Source organism: Colletotrichum navitas, assembly GCF_030913465.1.
Source record: "Colletotrichum navitas strain CBS 125086 chromosome Unknown LY79scaffold_10, whole genome shotgun sequence".
In the NCBI taxonomy this organism is placed as follows: domain Eukaryota; kingdom Fungi; phylum Ascomycota; class Sordariomycetes; order Glomerellales; family Glomerellaceae; genus Colletotrichum; species Colletotrichum navitas.
Genome location: NW_026850556.1, coordinates 324,701 through 347,002, shown reverse-complemented (window position 1 = coordinate 347,002; position 22,302 = coordinate 324,701). Strand labels below are relative to the sequence as shown.

General features: G+C 55.5%; 6 protein-coding genes across 6 annotated transcripts; 4 read left to right on the top strand and 2 right to left on the bottom strand.

Annotated features, from left to right (window-relative positions):
* Positions 1 to 260: 260 nt before the first annotated feature.
* Positions 261 to 1,067, top strand: LY79DRAFT_577029 (uncharacterized protein; the record flags this gene model as incomplete). Its single annotated transcript, XM_060559849.1, has 1 exon — positions 261 to 1,067. One exon carries the CDS (start codon positions 261 to 263, stop codon positions 1,065 to 1,067), a length of 807 nt encoding a protein of 268 aa, XP_060417709.1.
* Positions 1,068 to 1,298: 231 nt separating this feature from the next.
* Positions 1,299 to 2,414, top strand: LY79DRAFT_34141 (uncharacterized protein). The gene has a single exon (XM_060552569.1). The coding sequence runs from the start codon at positions 1,529 to 1,531 to the stop codon at positions 2,291 to 2,293; it is 765 nt and encodes a 254-aa protein (XP_060417708.1). The 5' UTR covers positions 1,299 to 1,528; the 3' UTR covers positions 2,294 to 2,414.
* On the bottom strand, positions 2,327 to 3,555 carry LY79DRAFT_34147 (uncharacterized protein). The gene has a single exon (XM_060552570.1). The coding sequence runs from the start codon at positions 3,267 to 3,269 to the stop codon at positions 2,361 to 2,363; it is 909 nt and encodes a 302-aa protein (XP_060417707.1). The 5' UTR covers positions 3,270 to 3,555; the 3' UTR covers positions 2,327 to 2,360.
* Positions 3,556 to 10,140: 6,585 nt separating this feature from the next.
* LY79DRAFT_508851 (myosin class II heavy chain) lies at positions 10,141 to 16,522 on the top strand (the record flags this gene model as incomplete). The annotated part of the gene is made up of 2 exons (XM_060553992.1): positions 10,141 to 10,621; positions 10,677 to 16,522. The coding sequence occupies 2 exons, from the start codon at positions 10,141 to 10,143 to the stop codon at positions 16,520 to 16,522; spliced, it is 6,327 nt and encodes a 2,108-aa protein (XP_060417706.1).
* Positions 16,523 to 17,512: 990 nt separating this feature from the next.
* Positions 17,513 to 19,698, bottom strand: LY79DRAFT_587723 (SRP54-type protein; the record flags this gene model as incomplete). The annotated part of the gene is made up of 5 exons (XM_060560809.1): positions 17,513 to 17,758; positions 17,823 to 19,057; positions 19,117 to 19,118; positions 19,169 to 19,401; positions 19,474 to 19,698. The coding sequence occupies 5 exons, from the start codon at positions 19,696 to 19,698 to the stop codon at positions 17,513 to 17,515; spliced, it is 1,941 nt and encodes a 646-aa protein (XP_060417705.1).
* Positions 19,699 to 20,042: 344 nt separating this feature from the next.
* LY79DRAFT_542990 (YIF1-domain-containing protein) lies at positions 20,043 to 21,789 on the top strand. Its single transcript, XM_060557024.1, has 3 exons — positions 20,043 to 20,499; positions 20,602 to 21,129; positions 21,188 to 21,789. The coding sequence occupies exons 1-3, from the start codon at positions 20,227 to 20,229 to the stop codon at positions 21,350 to 21,352; spliced, it is 966 nt and encodes a 321-aa protein (XP_060417704.1). The 5' UTR covers positions 20,043 to 20,226; the 3' UTR covers positions 21,353 to 21,789.
* Positions 21,790 to 22,302: the final 513 nt, after the last annotated feature.

Genomic DNA, 22,302 nt, shown 5'->3' with positions numbered 1-22,302 from the left:
GGGCACCACCCACCTGGAGGGAAAGAACTTTCCGCAAATTCCAGACGAACCGACTCGCCTTGCTTTGCCACACCCGTCTCCGAAACACATACCAATCAATTAGGTTTTCGGCACATACACCGACGACTCGCCGCATTATCTGACGAACAGGAGGGAGAAACCTCTACTGCGCATATTTTATACAAGTATTCGTCCCTCCCCGACGACAACACCCGCTTTCCCCTACCGTTCTCACACACCGCACCCGTCCGTCATTCACCATGCGTCCCACGAGCGTGCTCCCGCTTCTCGCCGCCGCCTCTGTCGCCCAGGCATCATGGTACGACTTCAGAGCCGAGCCCCGCGATGAGGTCGTCAAGAGACAAACAGGAATCAGCGGCGCCGAGACGTCAACTGCCGCCGCCCCATCTACTTCCGTTCCTGCGGCAGAGACCAAAACAACGCCTGCACCCGTCACGAGCACCACTGTCGTTGTCCAAACTACCACCTCTGCTGCCCCAGCCCCGTCCACGAGCGCCAACGCTCCCGCATCCACCACTCCTGTCGACTCAGTCGCTCCCACTACCCTGCAGACTAGCGCCTCGTCGGCTGCCAACAGCGACAGACCCACGAGCAGCGGCGCCAGTGCTGCTTCTTCCAAGCCTTCCACCTCCATTCAGCCCGTCACCTCCACTATCCGGACCGTCATCACCACGACCAACTCCGCTGGTCAGCCCACCTCCTTCACATCCGAGTCTACCGTCACCTCCACCCCGGGCCTGAACGAAGCCAGCACTGCCGACTCTTCCTCTGGCATGTCCACCCAGACTCGTAACACTGTCATTGGTGTTGTGGTCGGTGTTGGTGGTGCCATTGTCCTCGGAGCCCTCGGCTTTGTCGCGTGGAGAATCTGGGGCAAGAAGAAGCACGCCGAGGAGAACGACGGTCTCATGGAGTACAACAACCAGTACGGCAACGAGCCCAAGGCCGAGGTCGGCAGCGCCCAGGGAGCAGGCCGCACCCCGTTCCAGTCGACTCTCGAGAGCTATCACGCCCCGAACCAAGTCAACGCATCGTCAAACTTCTAAAGATGACGCCCACCCGAGTCTTGTCATGATTGTTTGCATTGCGGAAGAAAGCGTTGATTCCCCCGGTCTCGTCCAACAATGGGCATACACCATGATTTTTCTTTTCTATCAAACATTGCGGCTGGCATTCCCCCCCCTCTCTCTCTCCGCCAGCCAAACGGAGTTTCGGACCGTCGAATTTGCTACGGCAGGCATGATTGCATATCGCGAAGTTTAAGGCCTAATGGATAAAACACATGTACATAGAATGCAGAATTCCTCTTCTTTATCGGTTGGACTTTAGCACGATGACCAAACCTGATCAGTGTGGGCTCATCCGAGCGACCTCCGCACCTACCTAGGCAGGGCACCGACGGCAGTAGAGACACAACCAACCTACGCAATGCAAGTCAGAAGGATACCACCATACTGGGTTTTCATGGCTTGTACCTTAGATACTAGTTTAATAACACGACCGCCAAATGAGGTTTCCTGCCAAAGGCAAAAGTAGAGCACATACCACATCTGAACCAGAACGAGCGATGTCTGTCAGTGAAGGCAAAAAAGGAAAGACCCCTGCGACAGACTTGGATTGGTTCGGCTGTCACCCCTTCCCTAAACTCTATGTCGATTATCAGCAGCGCGATCGCTGCCCCTTATCAGGGTGCCATCTGAACAGCTGGGCAGGCAGAAGCATCGTCCTCTCTAGGCCCGACCATTCCGTCTGGGCATCGACACGTGGGTGCATGCCATGGACAGCGGGTGCAAGGCTGGGCCCGTCTGCGGTTATGGACGTAGCCGTCTCAGTGATGTTTCGGGGTGTACGGCTAGGGGTGCTGTCACATTTTGGCGCGGCCCTTTGGGTGGGCTTTATTTGCGTTTTTGTTTGGACAGTGCTTCCTCTGGCGTTTCAGGTACGCTCCCTTCCGCGAGAGCCAACCAACCAACCGTATTTACCCCCCTTTCCTCTCGGCGTCGTTATCTGCTCTAGCCGCGTCGGCCATCCGTTCGCCAGTCGAAAAATAGACTGCTGGAGTGCAAGGGATCGAAATTTGACTTTCGATTCTGCTCATATTCGTCGTTCTCTCCTCTTTCCCCTTCAGCCCTGGCGCGGACCGTTCCTTTTAGATTCCACGCTGCGTCCACGAGTCGATCCGCCACCACGACTGCAAGAAGCCATACACGAAATTGACGAGGTTGAGCCTCGGTCCCCGGACGCATTCTCGTATTCTCCTTTTTCTTTCTGATGAGCCGCCGGTGAAGGAGCTGTCTCCGCCCCTCGCAAAGTCAACAAAACGAACCCTGGAGGTCTTACTAAGGAGGTCCATTGTCACGATCACGAATACGAACTTGAGCAAAAGGAGGACGGGACGAATCCAATCCGAAGCGACAAATCCACCGAGGATTTCCGACGACGTCAACGCGGCGGCAGCAGAGGAGGAAGCACGCATCGGCAGTAATTGAAGAAAAGAAGAAGCATAATCGGCGATGCGGCCGTTGACATTGATCGGAGGCCTCTCGGCGGCCGCCGTCGCCTCCGCGGGCGTGATGGCGTTCGACATTGGCGAGGAGATGCGCATGGGCTGGAAGATGGGCCTGCTGCCGCGGCAGGACTCGCAGAACCTGCAGCCGTTTGACGGTAACCTGGGAGGCGTGAAGGCGTCCGCGGTACGTGATCCCGTGTTGTCTCCCAACCAAGACCTCGTTCCGCCTTTTTTTCCCTCTTTTTCTTTTTTCTTTTTCCCTTCTCTGGTGGCGGGTGATATCGTCGGGCTGGGACTTCTGGGTGTGAGATCCGATGTGTGGTAGTCTCGGGGGAGGGGGGTGCACGGTTTCAGTCCGAACAAGCACGACCATATGCGGCATCAGGATGAAGAGACGACGTTTTGGCTGACCTATCTTCGGCGCACGCGAACAGATCACAAAGTCGAGCAACTCTGAACGACCGTTCGAGGTTGATGGCGACACCTTTGTAAGTGTGATGACCTTGGCCGGGTTCCAACTGCACGGGACGCGAGAGGACTTGGATACTGATGCCGCGGACCGCCAGCCCGACTTCGCGACAGCGGCGAACAGAGCGTGCGATAACCAGAAGAACAAGTGCGCCAATGCCGCCAACAATGGGTCCCAAAAGTTTTCGGTGTCGGAATGTGACAAGCAGTCCAGTAAGTTGGCCTCCGTCCAGCCCCCGCGGCTGGTGTCCTTTCCCTTCTTCCCCCTCATCAAAACCCCCTCTCATTAGTGAAGAGGCCAGAGACAAGATATAGAGGTGGTCTCCGGTCGCAGTGGATGAGAAGAAGCACGCTGACCAGGGCGGGTGACGGGTATAGATCAATGCAAGGCGGCGATCAGCACTGCCACACAGCAGAGCTTCAGCGACGCGGTGTTCGTGGCCTCAGATGGCGACTTTGACATCTTCTGTGACCCATGAGTGAGCTGTCGTCTCTTTTCCACGAGGCAGAGAAGCGATGCCGGCTTAGAGAGAGAAGGAGAGGCGTGGGGGGGGGGGGGGCGTAAATTAATTGACGTTGTATAAAACAGCGCGATGTCGGCCATGGGCACATGCGGCGCATGTCTACAGGAAGGAGCGGCACCATGGCCATGGGAACGCAAGCCGCCTCGGTTTGGGTCAGGAGATAAATCTGGGCCAGAAGGAAGGTTTGTTGAGAGTATCAAGCTGTACCGGGTGAAACCTGGGTTTGACGGTTTTTTTTTTCTTTTCCCCAAAGGGGTTCTTCGAGGGCAAAAAGCACGAGGTTATATCCGGGACTCTGCCGGTCGTCGGTCGACGAGCGAGAGCCTTCTTTTTATATGAGTAATATCGCGTTGGGACATGACAGAGCGAAGAAAGCAGATTCAGTGCGGGGGTTTCGCTCGAAAACCCGAGCTGGTGTAGTTAATCGAACAGACGTGCGTCGTCTGCCTGTATTATAGCGTCTCTGAATGCCTTCGTTTTCTCCAGCGAAAGACCCAGGGCCAGATCCAGAGCCTTGTAGGGCGAGAATGTCATTGTGAGAAACCTCCCACGAGACGAGACGCTACGGCCACGGCCGTTGGTACGCAAGATTGTCAACAGCTGCCCCCTTGGTGGAGAGGACCATTGCAAAGAGAAGTTTCAGCCCGGTCCGGAGCAAATGGCCCTGCACGAGATACGGATCGCAAACGCATGAACGGTGCCGGGAGCGGAAATAAAAAAGGGCTTTTCACGAGGGAACCACTTTCCAGTGCCCCTCCGTATCTCAATCTCACCTTCTTGATGGGTAAAGCCGATGGCCCTGATCAGCTATATCACTCGCGATATCCAATCTCACCACCACCCAGGTTCAACGCTGTTGCCATGCTTTTTTTCTTTTCTTTTTTCTTTCTTTATCTTCTTTTCCCGAGCTTCCTTGCGTCCTCCATTTGTAACATTGTGATTTCCCCGCGCGTCGTATCCGACCATGGGACCGCGTCTAGTAACGAGACATTGCTGTCCCTAAAGGACGAGGGAGGCGGGGCGCAAACTTTGGACAAGCCTCCCCTCTCCTTTCTCAGTGTCTGCAACCCGGAAGAGGGCTGTTGAGAGTTGAAGCTGATGCAGGACATCTTGCGGCAACTATCCCATCGGGCGCGAACGGACCTCACTAACCTATTGTGGATCCCCCTCCACTTTTACCCCTCACTTTCAGAGATACATGACGATACCTTGTTTTAGAATGCTATTTTATTAGCAACCACCACCAATTTCAACATTATCACCAACATCCTCATTAAAATCCACAATGTCTGACTCTAATACCTCTATTTACAGCACTATCCACGTAGAGGTGCTACCAGAGGACCTTGCCGTTGCCTGCCCAGATAACTGCTGCCTGGAGCAGTGTGATAACGCAATAATCCGGCCCAACAAGCCTCCGGCAGACCCAGGCCCTCCGGGCTCCTTTATCCCTTTTAAAGTGCTAGACCGGCAGCCCAAGGTCCATAGGCTTTCTAGCTTTAATACACCTATTAACCTCTTTCTTTATTATATACCCTTATAGTTAATCTAACAGTAGGTTAATTAGACAAATACTGCACTGTTATCTAAGGCTAGCCCCTATTAACAAAGGTCACATGTGTATTAATAGAGAAATACCTCTACTAATAAGATTTATCTCTTCTTTAGTGTTTTAATTTATATAGGTATACACCCTAAATCTTAAATCTTAAGATACTAGTTAACTTAATAGTACAGCAAAGACCTATTATACCTATTTATACGCTTTATAACCTAGGACTGCTTTTAGTAACTCTATGCCTAGCTTTAGATATTTAACCCTTCTAAGTTTATAACTTAGAGCTAGCAAAAGAAGGGCAAGATGCTAGATATATATTAGAAGGTTAACTAATAGTTAGTCTATATCTAGGCAGCCAGAGACCCCCTCTATACAGCCAGCTCCAATCTTACTGTTGACAAGGCAATAGTCTGGTTTACAGGCTAAAGCCGAGAAACAACAACTATCCTAACAAAGCTAATCTTAACCAGCTTTAAGGTATAGGTCCTTGCCTAATCTAGGTACTCCCTCTAGTGGCTTTAGCATGTACACAGAGAAGGCCTATACAGGCTTCTTCCTAAAGCTCCGCACCCGGCCAGCCAACCAGTAGACTGGGCAGCCTGGCTTACGCCAACGCAGTGGGTAGTTATAGCCCTTCTTGCCCTACTGCTAGCAGTAATATATTACGTATTTCTAGATAACCTCTTTGCCTTGGTTTGGCTCTTCTGGGCCCTCTGGAGCTAGCAAGTCGGAGCCTTTAGCATATGCTAGAAAAACAGTAGTATTAATGCTGTACTTATTGCTAAGAAAAGTACAGAAGGCCAAGGGATCCTATAGGGCTAGATACACTCTATTCCTACTGCTAATAGGCTAGTATATATCTCTAAACTAGATTAATATATAAATACCTATACTAACTAGTTTACTTTCTTATAGGTTAACTAAATTACCTAGAAGAATAATGCCCTTGTGCTCTTCCTTTTAACAGTATATAAAGGCAGCTAGGTAGACTATATAATCTAGCAGCGCCGCCGGCCAGCCAGTAAGACAGCAGCTAAGCAGACTACCCAAGAGGTCTTCAGCCTAGATGCCTAGAAGGACCTTCTGGTCCCTTGGCCAATAGACAACTATAACTACAACATAAATAGGGTAAATATAAGTGACTAAATAAAGGCATTATACTCCTTTAATTACTGTATACGTTAGGGATCCTAGTAAGCTATTGCCTAGACCTTTCTACTTAAAGTCATCGTTATTAATACCTTTTATCTCTAGCTAAGAGGAGACCTAAAGTAGCCAAAAGTTATAAACTAATATCAATAGCAGCAACTGCTTTCCTGCCAGCTTATTCAACAGTTTAGAGCATTAGCAAAAGGTCGCTAGGTTTTGCACCCTTAGCAACAGTCCCATAAACAGAAGACTAATCTTCCATTATTAGACCACCAGCAAGGGTCACAAGGAAAGGCTTTACCTTGCTCCTAGTGTAGTACGCGGCAACAGGCTAGTAATAACTAGCGACAAAAAACCTAGCAAGGTTACTTAGATTGCAATATACCCTTATGTAAAGGTAGAGATTGTTAGTACCTTTGGCATAGGCAAAACGCCATATAAATAGAAGTACTCTAAAACTATTGGCTTTTGGCGTTAATTGCTGTGGCCTAATTTGCTTCTACCCCTCACCGGGGTTAGTGAGGTCCGTTCGCGCCCGATGGGATAGGACGCGGACGCATTAATTTCACACCTGCACCCCCCCCCCCCCCCCCCCCCCCCCCCTCTGTTCTTGGGTCGCAATTGCAAGCGCGTCGTCAGAGTTCAACCGCCTGTCGACGTCGAGTCTGGAGATCCTCGGGAGACGTGCGTCGAAAGGGATGGACCCCGGAATCCTGACAGGAAGGTGGGTTTGCCGTCATGCAGATTGCCGGGTCCAAGCGAGGGCGCAAATGGCTTTTTCTTTTTTCTTCTTCTTCTTCTTCTTTTTTTTTCGTTTTTTTTTTTCGTTATCTTTTCTCTCCCTCTCTAGTGCCGAGGGCCACTCTTGAAGAAGCTCAATTCCTTCAGGTTGTCTTCACGACTGACCGATGCGGCTGGGACAGGAACAGCCGTTGTCAATCCACGGTGCCTGTCTCAGGCAGTAAGGAGAGAGAAAAGAAACGAAACGGATAAAAGTACACGGGGTCCAGCAAAACGTCCAAATTGACCGACGCCGGTCACTTGAAGCTATTATTTTTTGTCTTCTTTTCTGCGGGGCATGATGCCGCCGTCGTGTAAGACACAACCGCTCCCAGACACGACGGGACTTTCGAGACGCCTGGTGTGAGCCGAACCGGCCGAAAACGAGGGACAGGACGTGCTAATCTGGGCCACGAGCGTTACGGACCCGGGTGAGCATCGAGCCATTGGCAAAAAAACACGATGTCGTCTACGAGTTCAAGCGGGCGGGGCGGCCTCATGGAGCGGAAATCAGCCAGAGCTCCAAAAGTGATGCGAGAGTAGGGGGGAAGCGATTTCTGGGGCGTGCGATCTGTTAAGGGGTACATTCATTTGCGGGGGGGCTACTCTCTTCCGAATGTACCTACCATGCTGCTCACGCACAGGCAAGGCGAGAGATTGCCCCCCTGGCCATAGCTCGGCCCCGTGTTGTAGTGGGGGCGCTCATTAAAACAGCATTAGCAGGGCCGCCCAGCGAGTGGCCTGTTTGGAAGGCTGTCATTCAAGTTGGCCAAAGTGGCCAGCCTGTCCCTGGCACGCCCCGGTCCACCCCATTGGAAAGCAGGGTCCCCCGACTCTCTCTCTATGTCTTGCCAATCCCCAATGACATTCCGTCGTGGTTCATGTGAAAGAGCGTGGAAAGAAGGGAAACTGCGTCGGCCAAGCGAGTGCCAGCTGTTTCTTGCGCCGTTCATTCTCCCCCAGAAACGTCCAATCTCGTCGTGCCACCGGTCTCAAAAAGGTTCCACGCAAACGGCCAGGAGAAGAAGAGTGAACGAACCTCTTCGCTCTCGTCTGGTCATGCATTCCCACCCGACAGTGCAGACGAATGCACCGTCGACGTGGTTGTCGCTGGTTGTTGAGTTGATGACTCGACTGGCAAATGCTTTTGGGAGAGGTTTTGCTGCAGCTTACCATAGCATGGACGGAGGACTTTTTAAACTCTTGGTGCTAACTTTTTTCTTTTCTTTTTTTTCCTAGGTGTAGCGGCATCAAAGCCCACGCCTGGCCGTGCCTTGGCTCCCTGCTGTACATCGTACCTGCTCCTTTCCGTTGCCATGCCTGTGCCTGTGCCTGTACTTGTACCTTGCCCGTCAAGTCCCCCGTTCCTTGTCTGTGCATGGTACCTCGAGTCCTCCCCCTTCACCCACACGGCTTGGACACCATCATCTCCAAGAACAGTATCCGTAGGAAACCTTCGCATTAGCTTCCTGTGCCATGCAATGCTTTGAGTTGCCTTGAGTGTCACGCCTCTCTCTCTCAATCTCTGCCGTGCCTCGTCTTGCCTTGTTCCTCTCTGTCCGGCCCGTCCAATCTTCGGCTGCTTTTCACCTTCCTCACACACACACAGTCTCCCACCTCCGTCCTCCTCCACCCCTTCTTCTTCCTCCTCCTCCTCCCCCCAACCCCCCATCTAGTCTCCCGTCTCCAAAAACCGACGACGACCTGTCAAGTCATCAAGATCATCATCATCGTTTAGCTCGAGCTGTGATCCCGATGCGTCCGGTACCCGCAAGCTGCCGTCTTTTTGCATTCATGTCGCTCCTTAGTCAATAATTTCCCTCTCCCCCAGTTTCCCTTCTGCAACCACCCCCCCGTTCTCTAATCCCTGAGTCGGGCCACCTGTGCAAATAATACCTTATTCCTGCTGGCTGGTTATACAGAGTATAGAGCGCCCCCCCTACTGCCCTGCCCGCCTTCCCGGAAAAAAATTCCATACGCGTCGTCGCGACCAAAAAAATACGACCCGCCAAATACACACACACACAGACAGCTGGCCCCAATCACACGGGCCGCTTCTCCTCCCACCCCCTTATTCCTGTCAACAACTTCGACAGCCTGCCCGTTCTTAGTTTTCTTTCTTTCTTTCTCTCGGCCTGCTTCGTGTTGTACATGCCGTTTTTTGAGGGCTGCGAACAAAGGGTCCTCGACGCGAAATCTCAAGAGACTTGGCTGCAGACGGTCCCATCGTCTGCGCTGATCTCACCGTGGTAAGTCAAGCTACCTCACCTCACCGCACCTCACCTCGCCTTGCTTCACATTCCCCCTCCCCCAGTGGTACCTTGACAGCCCACGGCAGACGCCACCCTGATCTTGGGCCCCATTCCTGATTGAAACAGAGTCCCTCGAAGACGTCTCCTCAACAGCAATCCCGTTCTCCTCCTGCTGCACCTGCACAGGACGGCAAAGGGCCTCATTGTTCACCGCTCAACTCGCCCGCGTCGCCCGCCCTTTCTTCGACGTCCACTGTTGCCGACGGCGAGGACCTCGGGTCCTCCCCTATTTTGCCTTCGCTGCCCGCGCCGAGACTCCCTGACCGAGCTCGGGAAATTTTGAGGAGCCAACCCAGCGTCGAAGAAGAGGAGAGGTACGTTACCGCCAGTTGGGGCTCACCGTACTCGACCCAAGACACGAGACTTCTCAGCCCCCAAAGTGTTGGCAGCGATCAATCCGAAGACTCGCCAATCCATCACATTGCCATCAACACCCCCTTTCTCCGTCCTCCCCCCTCGCTTTCGTTCGACCACGACGATTCGCCAGAGCCCTACCTCAGCGCAGCTCAAGTCCTCGCCAATCGTGCTCGACGACCTGCACGTCGATTGACCGAGGATTGGATTCGCCAACACACGGCGGGCGAAAAATCGGAGAGTCGGCATTGGTTCAGCGACGGAAGCGAGCACTCTTCACTGAGCGGCTCAGGATCCGGCGACGAAGCTGTCTGGCACGATAAAGAGTCGCTGCGAACACCGAGAGCACGGCCGCGTCTTGCCCGCGCATCGCTCACCGAACCTCGTCACCCTCGCACCCGATCCAGCGTCGAGACACTTAAACCGGAAAGCGCGAAGCCCCGAGACGACGTCGCAGACGCAACTATGGAGAGCCCAGACCTCTCAACGGCCGACTTGGCCGGCGAGCTGCCTGACCTCCCTGCAATCCCTACAACGCCCAGAAGGAGCGCGAGTGCTGCGCACGTCGAGACCGCCAAAGCTCCCGTAACACCAATGAGGAGTGCCTCAGCAAGGGTTTCAATCAAGGAGCCGAGCATGACACCGCGGCTGAAGAAAAAGGTTCCTTGGAAGGGGAAGAACATCATGGTTCTTCTTCCCAAAGACGAGGAGCGTGGACGCCCCGGACAAGCGCCCAAGCCGCTGAACCAGACCGAGATTGAAGGCATGTTTCGGTCATGGCAGGAGCTCGGGTACGACATCAGCGGTTTTGACCTGGATGTGGCGGAGGGCACGTACCAGGCCCGCACAGGGTACTCCCAGAGCCGAGACGCCTGGCCTGACTTCGACGAAGTTGCTAGAGAGCGTGCGGAACATGCCTACAAGGTCACATTGCCTGACTTGAATGGTAAGCTGTGGGAGGTCCAGACTTGGAGATGACAACCGTGCTAAACGTGCCGCAGCCTGGAAGAACTACGTGAACGAGCTTAACGAAGCTAAATTGCGAGCTCTCGGTGTCTCCTTCGGCGATGACGACCCACCGCCGCCGTCAATATCCCCTGCGGCGTCACAACCTAGCCGGCAGGCCTCGGTGCAGTACCCGCCTCTGCCCTTCTCCCCGCCTATGCCTACGTCCTCGGCCTCGAGCAACCATGTGCAAGGATACCCCTTCCCCACACAGTTCGTGCCTGGCGGCCGTTCCTCCGCAGGCCCAAGCCCGAGTATGGTCTCTCCCGTTGGTTTTGGAAGCCACCCGGCCAAGTACAATGCCCGACAGTCGATCTCGGTCCCCATGGGCCACTCGCCCTTCCAGATGTCAAATCAGCATTCGCCAATGGGCTGGCCTTCTCAGCACAGGACCGATTCGCCCTCGCTGCTCAACGGGGTTCTTTCTCCCATTTCGCCCTTTACTCCTGAGGGCTTCGCGCCGACTGGCAGCCCTGCATTCAACGCACACCAGCGACACCAATCTTTGCAGTACCCCATGATGCCCCACCAGCAGTTCATGCAGCAACAGCAACCTGCGCGGGCATCTCCACGCCTGCAGGAGGTGCGAGAGGATGAGGAGGAGGCAGAAGAAGAGTGCACCCCCGCGAAGCCGTTGGAGGCCTCGCAGGTTAACGACGACGACCTCCAGGCCGAGATCGACGAGGCCGAATACCACTTGGAAGAACAGATGCGCAACGAGCTGGAGCACGAGGATTACAGCCCGCACAACGAGGAGGCCGCTGCGCAGGCTGCTGCGCAACAGCTTGCAGATTTCTCTCAACAACAGCTTCCGTCGCATGCGAGGGAAGCCTCCGTCCAGTTCCAGCCACACCCGCAATTGCAACAGCAATTCATCCAGCAACCTGGCGACGGCCCTGTTCTCCACCACCCGCGGCCCCACAGCCGTGGCCACTCGCTGTCGCAGAACTTCTTTTCTCACCACGACGAGATGCGGGCTCGTGGCGATAGCTTGGCCGGATGGCATGATGTTAACACCAATCGGATCGACGAGGCGGCCGAGATCGAGACCAACCCCAGCAACCTCGGTACGCCTGTGCAGGACTTCAGCCTCACGACGCTCTTGCAGCAGCACCAGCGCTCCTTCTCCACGACGAGCAACCCGTGGAACGACGTCTCGTCGGCGTCGAGCAACTCGGGCATGCCGAGAAGACCCAGCCATGCCAGCAAGCCGTCACTGTCGAAGCTCAACGTCAAGGCCCCCGAATTCAAGTTCAACCCTGGCCACGAGTCCAAGGCCAGTTTCACCTTCGGAAGTGGCAGCAATAATTTCCAGCCGTCTGTTTTCCAGGCGGGCGGCGGATCTTTCGCATCGTCTGTCGCCTCGCCATCGGCACATTCATTTGGCGCACAGTCCATCTCCAAGATTAATGCTGCTGCCCCTGTCTTCTCCCCCGGCCAAAGCGAATTCAGCTTTTCTGCCTCTGGCCCGAAGTTCCGACCGGATGCGCCAGCCTTCACACCCTTCGGCAATGTTTCGGACTCTGTCACCAGCCCTGTGTCAGGCAGCGAAAGCGTCGGCAACCGCACTAGCTCCATTTTCGGCAATATTGATCTGAGCCTTTCTGACGTTGTTAAACCTCCCAAAAAGAGCAAGGCCATTCCGATCATTCGTCCAAGCAGCAGCAGCAACAACAAGGACGACGAATCTCAAGATGACCTTCCCGATGACGCAGACGGTCGCCTGATTGATGAGTCGCGCATCAAGAGGGCCAAGGCTTCGAGAGGGGATGGCGATGACGTTCCCCTGTTTGCTGAACCATCGCCTGAGCCCACCGGAATGCAATCGCTTCAGCTCGGATCAAAGGAAGAGCAGGATGCCTCCGAGCACAAGTCGGGCGATGAGCAAGCCTTCACGCCTGCAGACACCACAATGTCCTCTACCGCCGCCTCCGAGCACCCTACTGATTCTAAGGCTGTCACTGCTACTAGCCCCTCTGATACTTCGCCTGATCAGCAGCAACTGAACTGGGCACCTTTTGAATTTGAGTCAAAGTCGGACGTCCAGAACTTCAACGATGCTCGGCCGTTCGGTATCGACACTTACAAGAAAGGTCACAACAAGTCACTGTCTGCCACCGCTAGGGCATTCGTTCCCGGCGGCGGCTGGGCTATTGCGCCCGAGTCCGAGACCGAGGAGGACGAAGAGGACGACCGCGACAGAGAAGACACTGTCGAGCCTGTACTGCCGAGTACCGAGGCTCCGGTCCAGTCATCGCCTTTGCGTGGACCGTCCCCCCGCGCACCAACCCCTCCCAAATTCGGTGCCCTCAAGGGACTCGGCGCTTCTCGCTTCGCCAGCCCGCCGAAGAGTAAGGGTCTTTCTGCGTCTCGCTTTGCGGCTTCTCCCTCACCTGCTCGCCAAGTTGAGGAGGAGCTTGAAGAAGGAGAGTTTCCTGAGGAATACGTCGTCTCCGAAGCCGAAGAGCATGTCGACGAGCACCAAGCTCGCGAGTTCTTCGACGACCAACCCGCGGACAAGGTCAACGATGAGCCTCACGAGCCGACCTTTGAGGAGATTGATGCCATCATGGATCACCTCAAACATAATGATCCAACTTTCGGCGTGAACAAGGTCACTACCGAAGCTACCAACTGGCGCCAGCCTAGTCCCCAGAGACAAATCCATGTCGCTGGCGTTACCAACCTGTCGCCCTATAAGATGCAAGCCGGCAGTCAATACCGCAGCAGGACGTCCAGCCCCGTCCGGCAATACCGCGACCTCCCTGCCGACAACTCGGCGATGCCCAGTACGGAAGTTGAGGATCCTTTCGTCGATCCTCCTATGAGCATGCAGTCATTCGATGCTCCCATCACCCACTTGATCGGGGAAGAGAGCATTGCGCACAGCGACTGGGAGGAAGCTTTCACTGCCGAGGAACAGGCTAAGCTGGAGCAGCGTGTCCAATTCTTCGACGGCCGTGTCAATGAAGCCGTCGGCGATCTGCTCTCCGCTCGCCTCGGCCCCTTGGAGAAGGCTCTTCTTTCCATTAAGCAGTCACTCCGGGGTGGTTCCAGAAGAGCTTCCTCTTCCGTCCGTCGCAGCGTGTCTGCGGACATCCAGCACAGCGATGCTGACGACGAGGACGAAGAACCTGTGCCTCGCCGTTCGTTGAGCCCGCGCCGTGACAAACGCATGGAGCAGATCCGCGCAGCCGTCCTCGACGCCTTTGCGGTACAGCAGCGAAGCATGCCCCCCGTGGCCCCAGTTGCCGCACCTGCCGCCTCCGACGACGCCTCCACCGCTGCCGTTCTCAAGGCTTTGGAGGAGATGAGGGAGCAGTTTGGCGCATCTATGCGTCTTGACTTCCGCGGTGAGGATCTGCGCAACATTGTGGAGGAGGCTGTTGAGAAACGCATGCCGACGCCATCCCAGCAGGCCACTGCTGATCGAGGCAACGACGAGGCCGTCAATAACAAGCTGAGTGAGCTCCAGGCTAAGATCATTGATCTTGAGGAACGCCTTTACGTCGAGCGAAACCAGACTGAGAAGGAGGTCACTGATCGTCGTGCTGCCGAAGATCTCGCGGCAGAGCTGGAGAGAAAGCTGCAGGCTGCCGAGACCCGCGTCGAGGTCGAAATCATGAACCGAAGTATCTTTGACAACCGCATTAGTGACCTCGAGGAGAAGCTCAGGAACCAGGAGGAGAGGGCTCAGACAGAGTTGGACGGCCGCCGTACAGCCGAAGATAGACTCTCCGAGGTCCAGCGGCTTCTCCGCATTGCTACTGAAGAGGAGAACCGTCTCAGAGAGGAGGTCGATGAGCAAAACCACAAGATCAAGGCCCTCGAGCAGGCCGCTTCCAAGCACACCATGCGTGTGGCTCTTATGGAGGCCTCGCAGACCAATGCTACGCAGGCCCAGACTGAGCTCACCAACAAGATCAACCTAATGGATGACGACCTGCGTACCGCCAATCAACAAGCCACCCGCTGGCGATCCGAAGCGGAGCGCGCTGTTGAGACCGCCCGCCGATTACAAATCGACTACAACGGGGCTCTCGATGACAACAAGGAGTTGCAGAAGTTCCTCGCTTCTCTTGGAGCCCAGCTTCAAGAGAACGAGCGTATCCGAGAAAGCTGGCGCGCAAAGTTTGTCTCTCTCCAGGAAGACATGGCTCAGGCTGCTCGCGACATCACAGAGGAGAATGCCCGCCGTACCAAACGCGAGCAGGCACTGCTTGCACGTCAAGAGGTCCTGGACGCCAAGCTCCAAGCCGAGGCCCGTACACGTGAGCGTCTAGAGACCGAGATCGAGCGACTGGAGAATGGTGAGCGCCAGGGAATGCGTGCTGTCAGCGAGTGCAAGCGACTCGAGACCCTGCTCGGCGAGATGAAGACTGAGAACCACAAACTCCACCAGTCTGCCATGCGCTACCAGAGCGAATTCAAGGAGGCCAGAGAGTCCGGTATCAACGAGGTCCAGCGAACGCGCGCCGCTATGCAGCGCGAGATTGATGAGGCCAATCACCACGTCAACGTTGTTCGCGAGGAACTCGAGGAACAAATTGTCAAGATCAGAGCCGAGCTCGATCAGGCCAACATGGATGTTGAAACTGCCAAGGCTCAATCTGAAATGATGATGGAGGAAGCTCAGACCAGCAAGGCTGAAGCTATCGAGGAGCTGAAGCGCAAGCACCAGAACGAGCTTGAGGACTTCCAGACCCGTTGGGAGCGCCAGCTCAGCAACGCCGTTGAGGATGGCCAGAAGACCGAGCAGCACCTTCTCGAGCGTCTCAGCCTTTCGACATCCAAGACCGAGCACCTGCAAGACCGTGTCGCCCACCTGGAGGAGAAGCTTGAGATTGCCAAGGAGGCTGCCCGCGCCGCCGCTCAAGCTGCCAAGTCTGCCGGTGTCGAGCCACCTGCGCAATCCGCTGCGACCTTGCAACCCAAGGCCGCCGCCACCGTTGCCGCCGCCGTGCCCAAGGCCATGGACCTTCCCGAGAAGATCTCACCCCAGGCCCTGCGGGAGTCCATCATGGTCCTGCAAGAGCAGTTGCAGGCCCGCGAGCAGCGCATCGAAGAGCTCGAGTCCACCGTCGCCAAGCTCGACCCCGAAGCGCCGACGAAGATTTCCAAGCGCGATGACGAGATCACCTGGTTGCGTGAGCTTCTTGCCGTGAGACACGGCGACCTGCAAGACATCATCCTTGCCGTGTCCGCTCAGGACTTTGACAGAGAGGCTGTCAAGGATGCCGCCATTCGCCTCAAGGCTAACCTTCAAATGGAGGAGCAAGAGCGCGAGCGCGCGATGAACGGTGGATCGGCCATCAACCTGCCCAACATTGCCCAGTCTCTTCGCGAGGCCGCCTCGCCCCGCGTCGCTCAAGCTGTCGGCCCTCTGGCTGCAGCATGGGGCAACTGGCGAAAGTCCCAACAGCCCATCTTCTCGTCAGGCGGACGGACACCCCGGCCTTCAACATCACGGTCTGCCTTGACCAGCAATCACACCCCTTCCCGATCGACAGCCTCGGCATCATTCAGCAATAAAGCTAATGGTTTGATGACGCCACCGGCCTCTGGCCTCCGCCAGACCCCTCCGGCGAGCACGGAGGAACTCCAGCCGACTGCCTTCCAGACTACCGGCCGTCGGTACACGGCTCAGCAGCTTCAGAACAGAGCCCGAGGACCGTCGTTGGCCGATGTGCCATCCGAGCCTATGCCCCTGAAGAGCCCGCCTGGCCGTCGCCCATCGAGTCGCTCCCAACAACCCATGACGCCCCCGATGATGCGGTCCAGCGCATACGACTCGGACGCTCACCCAGGCGACTTTGACGACACCGACTTTTTTGAAGATTAAGAAGAAGCATCAACGGGCGGGAGGATTTCCTTTGTCACTCGCACCGCAGTCGATCTTTTTCATGCAGCATGCTCTTGAGCCCAAGAATGGACACACTAGAATGATGATACCCCCTTTTTGCAAGACTTATTTCTACTACACTACATCCACCGAGCTAGAGGATCTCCGAGAGCAGATGGTGTATCTTACCCCTTGGCCTTTCCCTCAGGGGCAAACGGACGGTTGCAGTTGCCACCGTCCCGTCCTCCCTGGGACCGAAGCTCGAGGGCCAAAATTAATTTTCCTTTGTTTATTTGGTCCGAAGCAATGCAGAGGAAAACATGACGACGAACTGAGGATATTTTTTGGGGGAGGAGAAGGCCCTTTCTTTTTAACGTTTTCGCTCGCTACTGCGCTTGCTCTAACGTATACACCATTACTGCCTGCCCCCTTCCCGCTACATCACTACTACTACTACTACTACTACTACACTACACAAGAACGTATATAGTAATAATTTGCACGCCTGATCTGAGTATTATCTCGACCAAGTTCCGTGAACGTTGAGTCTGCCCTCGTTGGCATATTGTGCTGGTTGTGGAGGCCACGAATGCGAAGCCCGATGCTTCTTTTGCAAGATGTCCCCAGTCTACCGAAACCAGGGAACACATTGATCTCTCACGAGATAGACACCAAGAGATCAACAATGGCGAATGGATGGCTCTGATTGGTGATTCAAGAAATGGACCAACCTGTTGGGAGTACCCAACGCGGAGAAGAAACAGGGCTTCTACTTTTTGGTTTGTTTTGTTCATTTCATCCAAAGTCATATTAGAAAGGTGGTATGGTATGGTATGGTATGTGTGTGTTGGCAACAACCCGCGCCCCGGAGAAGGCTGCCCGCCTGCACCCGCCTCTTCCTCCCTTTGCCCGTGACGAGGGCGTGTCGGTTTTGCAATTGGTCATCCCTTTCTTTCTGTCTTTCTTTTGTTTTGTTTTTCATATCCACATTCAAGAGCTACTCAGCAGCTTCTCGACGGCCCACTTGACGGAGAAGTTGCGCAGGTCCGAGTAGTGCTGGCCGACGCCGACGAAGAGCACCGGAACGTTTGTGGCGTGGACGAGGCTGACGAGGGTGCCGACCATGTTGCCGACCGTGTCGCACTTTGAGATGATGAAGCCGTCGAGGGTGCGGACGGCGCCGAAGGCGGCGTTGAAGTTGCGGGCTTGAGCGACCGAGTCGGTACCGACGAGGGCCTTTGGTATGCGCATGTTAGCTTTCTTCCTCTTCTTCTTCTTCTACACTTAAGAGGGATCTTACCTCGCCGACCATCAGGATCTTATCGGGTTGAGCAAACTTGGCAAACTTCTCCAGGGAAGACATGAGGCGTTGGTCGTTATGCCTGCGCCCGGCGGTGTCGATGAGGACGACGTCGAAGCCCTCCTGGGCGGCGTGCGAGACGGCGTCACGCGCAACGGTGGCGGCGTCCTTTCCATAACCCTTCTGGTACAGCTCGACGTGGCCGCCCTCGCGGACAGTGAGCTCCTTGAGGTTGCGCACGTGGACGGCGAGCTGCTCGACGGCACCGGAACGGAAGGTGTCGCCGGCGGCGATGAGCACCTTGTACTTGTTCTGCAAGAGAAAGAAGCAGATCTTGGACAGGTTGGTGGACTTACCGACGCCGTTGACGCCGACGATGGAGATGACATACGGGCGGGCCCTGCGCAGGGAGGTCGCGGGCGGCGCGGTGATGGCATCGATCTCTCGCAGGAGGTCCAGGGAGGACGTCGGTGTGAGCATCTTGGTGAGCGAGGCCTCCATGGCGGCCTGGATCTTGGCGTTGATGCTCTCGAAGCTGCCCGTCTTTACGCCCAGGAGCTCTTTCTCGACGCCCTCGCACAGCCGGACGGCGGCCTCGCGTGCCACGTTCTTCTTGAGGAGGTGCTCCTCCATGCCCTTCATAGCCTTGTCGAGGTCCGCCTTGGTGAGCGTCTTGCCGCCGACAACGTTGCGGAACAGGCCACCGATGGTGCTCAGGCCGGACCCGATCAGCCCGCCCGAGGCCTCCGTCTTGGACGAGGTGTTGTTCTTGGCCTGCGCCGAGGCCAGGATGTTGTGTACCTCATCGTCGAGATCCTTCAGCACGAATTGGCCCTTTGCCGTCTTGGACCCCCATGTCGTATGGTCGACCTGCTCGACCGCGGAGGAGCGGCCGGCCGGCTCGGCTTCCGAGTCGCTCGTCGCCGACTTCGGAGCTGCCGAGTAGTCGAGAACAACGTCGTCGTCCTCGTCCGCCATACCGTCCGCATCCCACTTGCGGCCCTTCTTCGTTGACGACCGCGTAGCGACCTTAGGCCTCCTGCCGGCCGACTCGTCTCCAGACGAGACGGGCCCCGAGCTCCCAGCCTTGCGCGCGCGGCGCGACATCTTCGCTACAGGGCCAGCCTTTCCTACTATGACACTGCTGGTACCGGGGGTCGAGGGCCGCGAGGTGTTGGGCGTCGCAATGGGCGTCAGATCGTTCGATGTTCCGCTCGCAGCGTTCAGACCGCGTCCTGGTCGCCGGGTTAGCATTGATCGCGTGATACTGTGGCGGGCGGCGCATTCGGCTTACCCCTATAATGCAGACCCGGGGGAGGGGAGGGTCGTCGCCAAGGTTTCCAGACAACGTCTTCTCTTCCTTGGCGAACTCGGCCGCCGAGATGTTTGAGTCGCCCTTGGACCCCGTCGTCTCCAGCTCTCGGACCTGCTGATCAAAATACTCGTCGAACTTATGGCATTCGACCAACGTCGTGTGAGGTTTCGTCAACTGCTCGCCGTATAAGTCTACAAAAATAGTCTTGATGTTGTCGACAAGCTTGTCAATCCACGACAGGTGCAGGAGGGATCTGTAAACGGCCTGCCCGCAAGTCCGTCAGTGCTATACATGGCTGGTGGGAGGGAATGCGCATTGAGTGCCGAAAGAACATACCACAAAGATGACACCTAGTTCCTTGACAAAGGTATAACGGAGTGTGTGCTGATCGCGTTTGTATGGTGGGTTGCTGGCTGCGGACTGGCTAGACGCAGCGCCGCCCTTCTCCTCGATAAAGACATCAGCGATGAAGTTATTGATGACGGACGGGTTGACAGGCGCATAGGTCCTGGACCAGAGTACCACACCGGATGTGGTCAGGATCTCGAACGTGTCGAGCATTGTGTATGCGCTTCGGTTCCTTGGATTTCTGCGACACGGAAAGCTTTGGGGGAGAGTAACGACAGGCAGAACAAAGGAGGGAGGGAGAACCGTTGGTTTGGGGGCGACTTCTTTGATGATCCAAAAAGCTGGCCTGTGGCGTAGACCCTTGGCCGCTGGCTGGTTGCACCTTTCGCAGATGGCCTGCTATCGCATCGCTTGAAAACCCTATCGATAAGATCCGGAAGTGAGGATAATCCGCCAGCCTTCCGCACTGTAACCCCCAGCGAAAGAAGGCCTGTTCTATACAGTGTGTAATCTGAGCGCGGCCCCTGCTGATGACATGGAAGTAAACACATTTCCATACCAGCTACATCCACCTCAGCTCGTGGCCCGACAAAGACGACGTGGACTCATAGAAGGGAGGCATCCCAACACCCTCGACGCTGAACGTCCTCTCCAACACAGTTTACCGGTTTCCTGACAAACCCCTCGCCATATCCCTTCACGACATAATCGGAAATCCACGCAAGCTTTCCTTCTTCCATCATGCAGCGTCCACAAACGTACGGGCAGTCGCCTCCCTTGCACCACCCTGTACCCCAGCATGTCTCGACGGTGCCCCAGCTGCGCTCGCCCCCTCCTCCCGTGTCGCAATCGCAGTCGCAACAAGGCTATAACAGCCCCTACCAACAGCAAGGCGGCGCAAGTGGGAACGTTTTCGGCGCATATGGACAGTTCATGAACGACCCCACGGCGCAGGTCGCGGCACAGTTCGGACAGTCGGCCTTCAGACATGGCCAGGAGTACATGGAACAGAACGTATGTCGAGAGAAAGAGAAAAGCCCCAACACACGAATCTCGGCAGCACCTTTGGGCTCTTCAAGATGCGCCGGGCCTACACGAAGCTAACCCTTATTGCAGTTCAACCGATACGTCAACGTCAACGCCCTGAAGCACTACTTCAACGTCTCAAACTCCTATGTCATCAACAAGCTATTCCTCGTTCTCTTCCCTTGGAGGCACAAGCCATGGTCGCGCAAGCAGTCCGTTGGACCTAGCGGCCAGGAGGGGTGGTATCTCCCGCCGCGCGACGATATCAACAGTCCAGACATGTACATCCCCGTCATGGCCGTCGTGACGTACATCCTCCTATCCACCCTCATTGCCGGTCTCCGCGGCCAGTTCCAGCCCGAGCTTCTTGGATACACGGCGTCGACGGCTCTGGTAATAGTGGTTGCGGAGATCCTGGGTCTGAAGCTGGGCTGCTATCTGTTGGGCATCTCGAACGACTCGCAGCTCTACGATCTGATCGCGTACTCGGGCTATAAGTTTGTTGGTATCATCGTTACCGTTGCGGTGGCGGAGACCTTCAACGGCGGCAAAGGTACAGGTGGCTGGATTGGCTGGTCGGTGTTCCTCTACACGTTCCTGGCCAACTCGTTGTTCTTGGTATGCATGCTCGCACTAGCCCCCTGTCACAGCTGCGATAACTAACTTTTCATTTCAGATGCGGTCTCTCAAGTACGTACTCCTGCCCGAGAACTCGGCCAATGGTGTTGGCCCTATGCAAACAGGCGATTCACGGGCCAAGCGGAACCAGAGAACCCAGTTCCTGTTCTTTTACTCGTACATTGTCCAGCTGCTGTTCATGTGGATCTTGACGAGGCCTTGATCCCGCAACTCCAGAAGAGTTTATGATGCAAAACGGACGGAGCCAAAAGGCTGGCGTTGAAAGCAATCCGAGCGCGGCTGGACTTGAACATGCCATTACATGCCATGAAGCCTATTAGAAGGACGGGTTTCCCTTTACAAAAGGCGACACTTTATTCCAGGAGTTGAACACACGTGTACGATAATGCGACACGTCACATATCTAAAGCGCGTTGGGGCGGTTTGCTGTTGAGCCTGTTATGCAGTTGAGATATGCCCCGAGTCGAGGAAGCTCAATCCCTGTAGTTTGGAGTGACCGGGAACAGGTTACGAGGCGGAGGTTGAGATGAACAAGCACAAATCAAACAGAGCTGCCATCCATGTCAGCATTAGAAACCTGCATCGTGGTCCTGCAATGCAATCAACTGGCGTATGATTATGCAAGCGGCGTGCTGCTTGGGCAAAGTTGCCATTACAACAAGCTTTCGTTAGCCCACACGTCAAGCTCCTTTCGAATTACCTTCCTTGCCGTTGCCTGCCTGCATACAGGTATCTATCTCCCTGAGGGCATGCAGCCAGTAACAGCCAAGGATACAGTATATCCGGCCTTGGCTCAAAGCCAACAACAAGAGGGTAAGCGGCCAATAGAACGCAGGTATCTTTGATACTAGCCCGATGCCTCCGTCTAAAACTGCCCACCAAAGCTCGACATGTCTGCTGAAAAGCTGGAACGGACAGCCGTCGGCCCCACAGGAGTGCGAGCCTTGGTCCCTCATTTGCCGATCCGAACTTTGGCCGGCGACCTCCACACGAACCGGGGTACTGGGGTAGAGGAGAGGGCAGTGTTTCCCCAATTCCTCCACACGAACCACCTGTGCCGAATCTTCAATCCGGGCCTGCAAGCCGTTCCATTGACCTATCGAAACTCGTCGTGATTACAAAGTCGCCAGTCTCAAGGGTGCTCTTCCGAAC

Coding starts and splice junctions, on each gene's coding strand:
- LY79DRAFT_34147 (XM_060552570.1), bottom strand. CDS start 3,269: ATGAGGGGGAAGAAGGGAAAGGACACCAGCCGCGGGGGCTGGACGGAG.
- LY79DRAFT_542990 (XM_060557024.1), top strand. CDS start 20,227: ATGCAGCGTCCACAAACGTACGGGCAGTCGCCTCCCTTGCACCACCCT. Junction 20,500..20,601: donor AGGAGTACATGGAACAGAAC/GTATGTCGAGAG, acceptor CCCTTATTGCAG/TTCAACCGATACGTCAACGT. Junction 21,130..21,187: donor TGGCCAACTCGTTGTTCTTG/GTATGCATGCTC, acceptor TTTTCATTTCAG/ATGCGGTCTCTCAAGTACGT.
- LY79DRAFT_34141 (XM_060552569.1), top strand. CDS start 1,529: ATGAGGTTTCCTGCCAAAGGCAAAAGTAGAGCACATACCACATCTGAA.